Here is a 12841-nt window from a genome sequence, read left to right on the forward strand (position 1 = left end):
TTATGCTAAGGGAGTATGCAAGCAAGTCCCCTTTAACTTTAAATGTGCAATATGAATGTAGATTGAACCAATTGATTAAATGACAAGAGTAAAGTAGATCTAGGAGCTATATGTATGCAATCTGTCCAATTGAGATATGGAAATAGGTCTATGCTAAGAGATTAAAAGAAGGGTGGAAAACTGACCTTAAAATATGCAAGGGAAAATACTTTTTTGCTTTGAAAACATTTGATTTAAAACTGTGACTGAGATTTTGACTGCGGATCTGCAATCATAAGAAAAAACCTAGAAAGCCTTGAAAAACCCGGATCTCTTGGTATAGGTCGACCAAAAGAAAACATACCGGTAGGTTTATGGAATGATGGACATGTTCTCAAAACATAGAAAGAAAGCCGATTCAGATTCTTTTGAGAGCCTGCAATTGATACTTTCCAAATCCGAATCCACAATTTTGATGCCTTGTTCCTTTCCTATTAATTCTTAAATGATGGGTGTTTTCATTTTATGATGGTACAACCCAAATTGGGCTGCATGGGCTTGATTTGCAAAAATATTGGTCTCAAATTTAAATTTTGCCCAATATAGTAAAATTATCATCAAAATTTATCGGAAGGACCACCCGACCACAATGGTGAGATCAAATCTTTCTCTAGATGCTCCCACCTACTACTTGGTTCTGAATCACAACACTCTAATAAATGAAGCAAAAAATTTCTCAAGACTGCATGAATGCTCCTATGACTCCAATACCATGCAAGAATTTTCCTAAGACAATGAAAGAATCTAGAAGCCTAATGAATAGCACAAAAGAGAGAAGCAAATGATATGATTAATTAATTGACTAGATTCAACAATGATCAATAATACATCAATAAAGCCCACAAATACAATGTAGATATTCTTGCTTATATAGGCAAGGCATGATAACTAGGAGATATGTTAGCGATAACCTATCAACCACACTAGGCGGAATCACATGTCCACCAAAGGTGGATGATTTTCCATTGTACAATGAATTATGTGCAAACATGTCAAACAATGAGAGGATGATAATGTGATAAGAGTACTAAAGGTCAATCTCACCCATAAAGTAGAATGAGATAACAACGATCACCACCAAAAGTGGAATTCTCCTACAACATGTGCTAAATTAGGATGCAAACTCCTAGGTGTCTACAATGCAAAGTACTATACAATAGATTATCCTATACAATAGATTATCCTAAGTGTAATGTCCCCATTTTTGCCATTACCAGAGTTTGAGAGATTAGCCTAATATTGTGATCCTTGTAGGCTAATTATTGTGGATAGAGGGTCTTCTGAGGCAGTGGCTTGGCTTGGGATGGTCTTATCTTCTCCACAACTCAGTAAGTTAGAGGTTGGTCTTCGTTTGGCTCAGATTAGACTTCATTTGGGCTTCGTTTTGTGTACTTACTATTTATGGTAAGTTGGGTGTTGATTGAGATGGACCCTTTCAATTTTTGGAAAGTGCATTTGGTCACATGGAGAAATATTAAGAGTGACTCCTATTTCAGACAACATATTTAAATGATGAGTATTTTGGGAGTTATAATATTTTTAGTGGTAATTTATTATTAAATCTTTAAATAACTTATTATAAAGTTATAATTTAACTTTATAATATCACTTAAGTTGAGGGTTGAGTCATCATTGGAAGGGGACATTTATTTCGTTAATATTATGCCTAAGCCAAGTATTAAATGTTGTCAAAAGAGTTAAGTTGGAAAATTTCAAGAGTTGAGTTCTTTTGGGAAACTTTCACAATTTCAGAAGTTGAGTTCTTTTGGAAACTTTTGTCAACAAAGACATTATAAATATGAGCTCATTTCATTGGGAAAAGCATGCTTGGATTTTTTATTTTCTTTTGATGCCTTTGTGGCTTTTTCCAAGGCTTTGAAGTTTGTGCCTTTGCTGAAGTATAAGGGTTTGTTTTGAGGATTTGTTATTCACTGCTGAAGTATAGTGGAAGATTGTCTGAAATTGGTAGTGCAATTTACTGCTGAAGCATAGCAATTTGATTTGTCTTTTCAACTGTATTAACTCTGCAAGGAAGCTGATGTTTGTGAGTGAATTGGTCTGATTCGAAATGGTTTGGAGATAGAAATTATAAGTTGTAGACCTATGTTTCCTTTGGAGTTTGATGTTTTCTTTATTGGGGAAGTGTCTATTACATGCTAATTGCGATCTGCCTTAAGTTGGAGGGAGCATACCGTTGTACGTTTTCCCTTATACAAATCTGTTGCAATTTGATATCTACAACACTCATCTACATGTTCTTCCTTTAATTGCAAATTTTATGAGAGTTGTAGTTATGTGCTTCAGTCATTAGATTGAATGCCAAGTGCTTGTAAAATTGTCTATTGGTTGTAGATGCACATTTCACAGGCTGAAATCATATGTATGTATTTGAATGGTAAAAAAAGATTGCATTTGTACTTCAGCTTCTTTGCTTGGACATTTAATAACCATTTGCATGCATCTAAACTAAATTTGAACCATTACAAGCAAGCGGAAGTAACCTAAAGATAAAAGACAGCGAGATAGAGATTTCATGCAAAGTGTTTGACGAAATGTCAAACCATTAATCTTGTGAAGGAAAATTGATGTTTAATTAAGCTATCACCTTTTGAGGATTATTACACTAAGCAAGCTTATGTAAAGTGAAAAAAGAATTAATTAATTACACCGACAAACTTTGTTTCCTTGTAACAACAATTTGAATGACATTCTTTGGCATCTTTAACCCTTCATCTTAATGCTAGCCAAATTCCATCATTGTTGTGACTGTGTTTTGTCAGACTTAACACCTCTTGGAAGCCTCTTGTTTACTTGCTTTCACCTCTTCCTTTGACTCCTAGCCTAGTCAACTCCTTTATTTCATTTTATTTGCTACTATAGGTGGTCCTTTAAGGTGTTTTCACTTTGTTGCACCCACACAACCACTGTGGGATAAAAGTTTTTCCCCGCGAAAGTTTTGTATGTTGAATTTAATTCATTTCCCTTGCGTTTTACTGAATTCCATTTCATTTCTTCAATAATACTTTCCAAGGGAAAATCAATTAGCACAAGAACATGAGATAATCCTCTTTGAAATCCATTTATTCACTTATGTTGTTTCATTAAGGGAAAGTAAATTAGTATAGGGACAAGTTGCTTCTAAAATTTGTTTTATCTGTTTTCACGATCCCTAAATAAGGAAAACTCGATCAGTATAGGGACTGATCCAAGGGGAAACTGATGGGTTCAAGGATTACTTCCATTTTCACGCATCACTTCTTCTTTAATTGACATTTTCCCTCGAGGGGGAAGTTGACTGGCACAGGGACTAGGGAAATTTCATGGGTATGAGGAAAATTTGGAGTCCATGCTATCCAACTAGAAAACATAGGCGTCTAAGGACAAAGTGGAGATTTCACATGGACAAGGCCAAGCGGAGATTCTTCATCCTCAAGGACTTTCCTCATTTCAAGCACAAACAATATTTTAAGTCTTGGACTAGTGGAAAAATCATCCTCACAAGGTCAAAGAGAAAATCCTTGTTCAGAAGGACCTTCTGCCCACATTCAAATTTTTTTTAAGTGTAGAGTCTAGGGGAAAGTCAATATCCATAGGGATTCTTTACTAATTTTCCTTATGCCCAAGAGGGGGAAGACAACCCCTATAGGAACTTATATGTTTAGCACTTAGTTTTTTTCTCTTGTCTTGCTCTCTAGGAGTGGAAAATTGACTCCCTTAGGGACTTCCATAATTTTTCAAATTTGAATTCATCTATCACAGGGATTTTGATAATTTTGGAGTAGAAACCCACCCTTTATAGAGACTTTGATCTTTTTTGAAGTAGAAATTCTGTTTTCACGAGGACAAAGTGCAATTTTGGAGTGGAAATTCTATTTCATAGGGACAACATGCTTTTTTATGCCGAAATGATTTAAAATTGATTTTCATAAGGTTTTTGCATATCTTACATATGGAAAATTAACTTTTATAGGAATTTGAAGCCCCTATGTATAAATTTTTTCATTGTAGCATATTTCAAATAATTTGACTCGCCAAAATTTTCATGCACTTTATGAGTTTTATTTCAAACCATTGCAACTTAATCCTGTGAGCCTTAACCTTGACACTCCTATCTGAACTTGCAACCTGACAACTTGATCACTTAACCACTCCTTAACCTATTTAAGCTCCGAGATGACACTTCTACTGCCAAAACCTTAGAACTACCAGACAAAAAGAGGGGGTCCCCATTTGCAATGGGGAAAAGGTTTGAAAACCTCACAACACTGCCAATTTAGAAGTTTCATCAAACACAAAATGCCTCAAATCATTGTAGGATTTAGTGAATTGAGACAACTACTTCAGCTTCTGCAATAGAAACTTTGAGATGAGCATCTCATGCTCCCTTTTGATGTGGGTCAAGAACTTTCCACAGTGAATTTGATTTTTGTGTTTTGCATAAGTCTAGAATGTTCGTTTTGCATCAGTCTAATCCAATGAACTGAAAAACGTTGAAACCATGCAAACTTTGTGTTCTTACTAAAGAATAAAACATAGCAAAGGGAAATAGACTCAGTAGTAATAGAATAAAACATTTCAAGTTTGGATTTTTTAACCTTTTTGTGCCCTCATATCCGCAGGTGCTAAGGCCAGGAATTGAACCTATAATTTATAGGGATCTCTTCCTTTTTCGAACTCTTGCTTCCTTTTTGAATGGCATTAGTCTTCAGAAGCTTGGTTGCAATGCAGAACTTATTGTTGATGAATTTGGTGAAAAGTTGTTGGAAGAACTTGATTACACACTTGTAAGTTTACAATCCATTATGAGTGAGTCACTACTTCACTTCTGTGGTAGACTTTATATTGTTAGAATTAAGATGGTTTCTCTTGTGATTACTTCTTAATGCAGGCTATGCTGGGTGTTTGCTTATGATTATTCTTGTAGGAGGCACGTAATATTAAGGACTTCTTGGAGAACTTCAAAAATGATCCAACAGTTAAGATTCCTCTTGTATATACTGATCTTTGTGGTTCACGTGTTCTTGTGATGGAATGGATTGATGGCATCCGTTGCACTAATCCACAGGTTGGCTACTTAAGTCTATATCATATCAACGACATATCTAATAGTCATCTCATAGATCTGACATACATCACACAAATTAGAAAAATATTACCGAGTGTTATATTTTCATTTTTATTTGTATGCGAATCCAATTTTGCAGCAAGCACTTTGCAAGATCTTGCAACTGAATGGGTTTATCATTTGTAATAGGCTATTAAAGAAGCTGGCATTCGTGTTCCTGATTTTCTCACAGTTGGCGTATCTGCTGCTTTGAGACAACTGCTAGAATTTGGTTTGTTTCATGGAGATCCACATCCTGGGAACATTTTTGCAATGCGTGATGGACGTATTGCATATGTTGACTTTGGAAATGTTGCAGTGCTTAGTCAGGTTTGTTAAAATATGCATTTAAATTGTAACTGGGGCATGATTTTTCTTTTTCTTTTTGTATTATTGACAATATTAATGTTTTACCAGCAATGTGGCATGCAATTGATATGGGGCACTATGGAGCCATTCCAGTCAGAGCATACTATTATGTCTGTTATGAATAGTGAAGTTGAGGAATTACTGAATACAAATTAGAATTTGGTTTACAGATTTCCCATGAATCATTTCTGGAACCTAGTTGGATTGAATTTTTCACAGATAAATTGTGCTAATGAACAACTTGTATTTTTGGAATTTTCACCTTTTGTATTAGTTGGATATAAATTTATGGCTATAGTGCAGATGTGCTTAACTTTCTTTGTTAACTCAATTGAATGTGAATTCCCGTGAACATTTTGCTTTCTCAGAAACCCTTGTTATGATATGAAAGCTTCAGATTTTACTTGTCGAGATAGCTCTTACAAGCTTGTGCTGAACACATTTTTATTTTTATTTTTTGTGCATAGCTGTCTTCATTTGAACATATATGTTGTGAAATCTTGGATTGCCATTGATCTTAAGGGCGTTCCTAATTTTGTAGTCCTATGCTTAATATTAATATTTACTTTTTGTAATGAAAAAGAGTATGAAATTCTATCGAGATGATAATCCTCACCTTTAAGGACTATGATTAAGCTGAGAATGATTGAATTTAAACTCTACTTTTGATGTGCTTGATGTTGTCGGGATTGTGTATAGAACATATTTGCTAGCTTTCCAGATGAGAGACACTTGAATGCACCTGTAGTACAGAAATTTACCTCATGAACCTCCTCCATTGAAGATGACACTAGATTGTGATGAAGATAACCATTTTTGTATTTTGATTACTATAGATATAAATCATCAAAAATCTACTAAGAAGAATATCACCACCTCATGTTGGGACATTTCAACAAATGGCAGAATTATTATTAAATTAATGTTTGCACAGCTCATAGATTGGCAGGAAGGTCCAAGTGATGGTAAATGCATATGGTAAAATATTGCTGAGAATTTGGTTGGAATAAGTGAAAGGGGAATAAAAAGCATCTGATCTCTCAAATATGTTAGCCAGTGTTGAATAGAAACAGATATGGCATAGACACAAATACTTTGAATTTTGAAGACCCCCTAATACAGATCTAGCTGGTATGACAATTATAAAATTGGACATTTTAATTATCTACATATGTAAGATTCTAAAAGCATACAATATAGCACTAAAAGTATATTATTTATCTATATTTTGCTAAGTTACCGATTCGGATGTGGATATGGGATGCTAGAATTTTTTTTTTGGATGTGGATGCGGGAGGAAACGTGTGTGTGTGTGTGTGTGTATATATATATAGATATAATTATATATATAATATATTCAAAGAAATGCAAGAACTATACAAAAACAAATCATTTGATAGTATGATTATGATACTTAACCTTTTATCAAAATCCAAGATATTTTAAAATTCATATGATATATCAATATGTGCTTGTCCAACATTAGAGTTTAGTCTTAGACAATAAGTTCAAATAGGTCATGTTCGAGATTTCAACAAAATAAAAACTTAGTTAATGATTGAAGATTCAATCAACTAATATGCATCGGAGTTTGAATCATAAGGATCTGTAAGCAAATCCGCATACTCATCATCATCTCCAACTGTTGAAAGATCATTTGAACCAAACATGGTTCCAGATATGTTAGATGCACCAAGTGCCACATTATCATCATCACCATCTCCAACTACTGAAAGATCATTTGAACCAAACATGGTTCCAGATATGTTAGATGCACCAAGTGCCACATTATCATCATCACCATCTTCGACTGCAGTAAGCTCATTCAGTGTTGCATTGAAATCTTCACACTAAGGGGCTACATCCCAAAGCTTTGTTGCCCATTCCTTGTAATGATCATTCTTACATGACAAAAGATGGAAGTTGGTGTGGACAAAGACCAATTCCTCAGCTTTCTTGGAGCCCAACCGGTTGCGCTTCTTTGAATAGATAAAGGAGTATGTACTCCAATTCCTTTCAGCAGTAGAAGAACTAGCAACCTAGATAGTTGTCACAAAAGATACAAATGAAAAGCAAATTAATTTTAAAGAATGTGTGAAACACTAAATTCTAGAATGCAAGTGTAAACATAAAAGTTTAAAACAAAACAAAATTAAAATCTTACTTGTGATAGGATCTTGATTGCAAGAGGTTGAAGATGCTTGAAAGGCTGACCATACATGTACCTCTAGTGATAGCTCCCATTCTATTTTGGTCCTCTAGTGAAAATAGAGAATGCTTTATCCCCAAAGCAAACAGCCCAAATTCTTCCCTCACTTTTTCATGCATTTCTTCCAGTGGGAAAAATCTTGTAAGAGATTTGTGGCACTCCTCAACAACCTCCTCATCTACCAATGGTGCAACTCTACGTGACATACTAAGTACCTCCTCACTATAGTACCTAGGAGATAAGGCATATGCAAGGAGGTGCAATGGGGTAGTCATCTTATTCCAGCGATGGCAGATGATTGTTTCCACTTGATTGCATAAAGTTTCACTTTATGTAGGGTCACTCTCATGTGCTTGTAAAGAAATTTTTACCTTCTCAACCACAGTGTCCATGCCATCATACACATTGCCCAAGCAAGGTGTATCTGTATTAGAAAAGCGGAGCATAGTCATGATGGGCTCGGTGAAATCCAATACATATGCCACAGGAGCCACCAACTCTCACTCAAGACCAAATCCCTAACCTTTGACCTCTTTCTAGATTTGAGGCCTTCCATACACCCCATTAATTACTGATGACCATTTGGCTCAATGCATCTTTTACTTTGAGGAGTCGTCTCATAACAATTGTATGAGATGCAAAATGGGTCTCAACAAACTATGCAAGTTAACATGTCAATTGACAATAAAATTATAAATTTTAATTTTTAACTAAATTACAAATCCATGAACCTTCGCATTTAAAAAAAATTAATTTACCTTTAGCAACTCCAATTTGGAGTATGTTCTAAAAATGGATTTTGGCATGTGGTGGTTTGTCACAAACATTTGTATCTCCTCCCCCTCTTGGTATATTTTTTTCACCCAATCTATTTCAGTGCCAATCTTTTGCATGATCAAGTTAAGGGAGTGAACAGTGCATGGGGTTCAAAAAATATGGTCATACTGACTCTCAACCAAAGCATTCGCATGCCTGCAATTTTTGACATTGTCTGTGACCACCTCTACCACATTCTCACTACCCACCATCTTAATGGCCTCGATGAGAATTTCAGAAATGAATTTAGAATCCTTCACTTGCCCCTCACAATCAACAACCTTCAACAACATTGCCCCTTTGGGGAAATTGCAATCACAATAATCAATGGCTAGTTTCTTGTATCCTTCCAACCATTTGACACAATAGTTAGACTTGAAGTTTTTCAAGATTTTTTGATTGGTTGAAGGTTTTTCTCTATGTGTGTCTTCTCTTGTTGCAATAGAGTTGTACACACCTTTTCATACCCCGGGCTTGTGTAGTCAACTGGTGATTCTTTGATTGCTGCAACTATTTCCGTCCAATATGGTGATCTCACCAAGTTGAAAGGAAACCCATTTGCATAGAGGCAACGTGCAATAACTTCATCAACATGGTCTCTTGCCTCCATTTTAAAATGCGGTGTGCAATGGGCCTCTTTTGCGCGTTGAAATTCCCACTTCTTCCTCATTCTCTCCTGGCAAAGATACTTACAAGAATGGGTGTTGGGAGGATACAGTTGGTTCAGTGGGTGCATGCATCTTGCTCTTTGAGGATGGACCTTGATAGTAGCTTTTTTTGATCTATTAACCAATGTTTCAGCAGCTTCTTGTTCTCTTATAAATGAAAGTATTTCTGCACTAGTCATCCCATTACCATATTTGTGTAAGAACCTCTTCTTATCTTATACCGATTTGCTGATTGAAAATGAGAATTGTTTTTGGATTGTTATATGTTTTTCTTGTTTTTTTGTATTTTTAAAGTAACAAATTGCTAAAGGAAAATATCATCAAATTCTGGAACTTATTTTGTGAACACCCTAAGTTTCTAATGCAACGATTGACATTCAATACTCTTGATAGCTAACAATGTTTTAATAAGAACCTATTTATAGCCGTAGAATGCAATTTCTAAGGAATACAGCTTCCCAGCTGAAAGTCGCTACACATTGGAGTTGAATGGTTGATGTGCTGCCGTTTGTGCTGTTCCAGCTAACCCTCACACTGATTAAAATTCCGTCAACTCCCAGTCGATTTGCATTTGTGGTGGCCATTTCACTACACCCGATCTCCTATAGCTCATGGCTATAATATTTGCTTAAAATACTACCTCAAATCACATTCGATATCCAGTTAATACAATTTGCAGGCCATCATTTAAATCATCTAACCCTGGATAGAAACGTTTGGACCTGTTGCTCAATTCTGAGTGCTGCTTGGGTTTCACATGCTGCTTGGAAATGCAAATTGGAGGCCCTCAATGCTGAGATTGAACCCCGAAGAGAAACTATGTTTTGAATATAGTATTTGTAGATAACTCTCCAACAATCGATCGATCTCCTTAGCCACAGTAAAATCATAGTAGGAGGACTTAGCAAATCCTATAAATCAGCCCAATTTGCAACCAAATTCTCAAATGATCTTCAACTCAAAAAACCCTCAGCCAATTATCAAAGGAAATATTATATTCAAGATGTCCAATATTCTCCACAAGAACTCATATTTATAATGTAATTCCATCCAATTAGCTTCACCCACACACCTTTCACTTACAAAAGCAACTTTATAATATAAAGTCTAATCACTTTATAATATAAAGCACAATAATATTTAAGTGTACATTAAATACTTATTAAATTCTATCATACTTGAAAGCAATATGACTCCAATAATACATTGTGAGATTGAGTGCCAAAATGCTAGATGATCACCCAACCTGAACTGCTCAACCAAAAATAGAAATTGGCCAAAAGTGACTTACTAAAAATTGTAAGCCCCTAAAATTGTAATTGATCGACAAAGACCCCTAGAACCAGACGTCAGTTCATAAGGGTCACAATAATGAACTAACAAAACCATACTCCAAAAACTTGCTAAATTGGGGACACTACTGTCCTCCCTTGCCAAGATTGCTTGTCCCCAAGCAATAGCAATCCAGGGTGCTGTAGAATATCCTTAGGCTCCCAGGTAGCATCCTCATCTAGCAAGTCTTGCCACTTAACCATAAACTCCTTGATGGTCCTCTACCACAACTGCCTCTCTCTAGTATCAAGAATCGCTTTCGGAACCAACTTTAATCTCCCTTCATCATTTAATGGAGGCAAAACAGGAGATGGTACCACATGTTTACCCAAAGCCCTTTTGAGGTGTGAAACATGAAATACATTATGAACCCTTCTATCTTCAGACAAATCTAACTCATAAGCCACCTCACCAATCCGCCGCACAATACAAAAAGGTCCATAATAATGTGGCTTAAGCTTCTTTGACCCACTCTGCTTGATAGAAGATTGTCGATACAGCTGCAACATCAAGTAAACCATGTCACCCACTTGAAAAGTCCGGGCTGTTCTCCACGGATCAGCATACTGCTTCTGCTAATTTTGCGGCCTTTGTATGTTGTATCTCAAAGCCCTCACTACATCGTGGCTATCTTGTAACAACTCCCTGTTGATGTTAGTTTTGTACCACTACATAACATATTAGCAATTGAATATCTGATAGGGAGTATCAAACACACAATTCCTCTCTTGAAAAGTTAATACTCATGGGACATGAGAATAACTCCAATGTTCCTTAGACCTATGGATACTAACTCAGTTATTGATGTGATTTGCTAGTAATCATGTAGGCGGGCTTACGTTATTCATTCGAAGATAACTTGGTCTTTGGTGGAATGATGGTGATGGTGATTCAGTGTGAATGCTAGATGATGTTGATGGAGAAGGTGATGGTGATGGAGGGTGAATGTCCTTATGACTTACACCTTTCTAACTTTCCTCTTCAAAACTCCAACTCCTAACTACTTGCTATTCTACTCCTACTCCTATGAATGGAAAGAAATTCTGCCCGTCTTTGATTGTATCATGGATCTAATCCTTGACTTCATGCAGCTGAGCCAATATCTCTTCTAGGTTGCTCTCGCTGTCTTGAGGAAGGGCTTCTTGGTGCAACTGTTGGATAGGCTGGCAATCTCTCCAATATTTGTTCTCGGCCTCCAACTTTATGATCCTTTCATTTGCCTTCCTCAACCTTTCTCTGATTGAAGCTATACCCTCCTAGATCTCTTCACATTCCATGTCATCTGTGTTTCTTCCCAAATTATGCTCCACTATCTCATATTCTTGGGCCGCAATCTCATCCATTGCCTTGTTGACTGTTGGTATAACAATTTGAACCTTTCGGTGACCATCATTGTCGCTCCTAATTACCTTTGCCACCGTTTTTGCCATTTGTTTTTGGTTCTTGCTATCACCCTTTTCTATTAGTCCTTGGATGTCTTCAACTGTTTGGGCAGTTACTACCTCGCCTCTTGGCATAAGCATTTGCCTTAACCATAGTGGTGCGGTGCATCTCCCCAAATCTGGATTCGATTCGACTAACAGAGCATCAACAATGGCCTAGGGTGCTCGACTCATTTCCTCAATATCAATCGGCCCATCTTCTTCATTAGTAATTGCCATGTCATCTCCACGTTGGTTTTCTGAGAGAGGAGAGTACTTGGTGCTATTATTTTAACCACTTGACTCTAATTCAGAGCTCACTTCTACCGCGGTCCTTTGTTCACTTGTGTTATCTTCTTGGCTACTAGCCTCAGTTATACTTTCCCTTGACGGTGCCGTATGCTATCTTTTTGCTGGAGGTTCCGGATGTTCTTTGCTCTTCTCAACCTCCAAAGCTCTCTTCTTGCTTCTAACTGTTTCTTGTTGCCAGCTACTTCCTTCACCTTTCTGTCCGACTGATTCCGCTGGACCCTCTTTTGGCTTCATCTTCTCATAAGTAAGGGACATCCTTTGACTTTGTAGTTTCCTTAACTTTCCATTATACCACGACTTGGTATGCAGGTCTATTGTCCTTGTAACTGCTTCCAAGGAAGGATCCTAATGATCATCCCAATCTACTAGATTCAACTATGTTCCTTCTACTGTATCATAATCTTCTCTCAGCACGTCTCCATCATCTTCTAGTTGATCGGGAATATCAAGGCCTCTCCATTTGATATCTCTTATCATGTTCACCGACAATCTTGAGAAAGCTAGCTTTCTCACATGAAAGTCATCCTTGGCATTGGCCCAAAAGTCTTCTATAGTGGGAATATGTTTAAAT

General features: G+C 36.5%; 1 protein-coding gene across 1 annotated transcript in view; it reads left to right on the forward strand.

The window, feature by feature from the left end:
- ACDO1 (Protein kinase superfamily protein) overlaps nucleotides 1-12841 on the forward strand; it is a 99312-nt gene that overhangs the window by 25011 nt on the left and 61460 nt on the right. The window contains exons 6-8 of the mRNA XM_089824882.1: nucleotides 4659-4823; nucleotides 4964-5104; nucleotides 5294-5473. Of these exons, the coding sequence (XP_089681008.1) occupies nucleotides 4659-4823; nucleotides 4964-5104; nucleotides 5294-5473 (486 nt within the window). The remainder of the gene's footprint in view (nucleotides 1-4658; nucleotides 4824-4963; nucleotides 5105-5293; nucleotides 5474-12841) is intronic.

The sequence above is a fragment of the Cupressus sempervirens genome, chromosome 4 (assembly GCF_028749045.1).
Source record: "Cupressus sempervirens isolate cs-2001-9-10 chromosome 4, ASM2874904v1, whole genome shotgun sequence".
Lineage (NCBI taxonomy): Eukaryota > Viridiplantae > Streptophyta > Pinopsida > Cupressales > Cupressaceae > Cupressus > Cupressus sempervirens.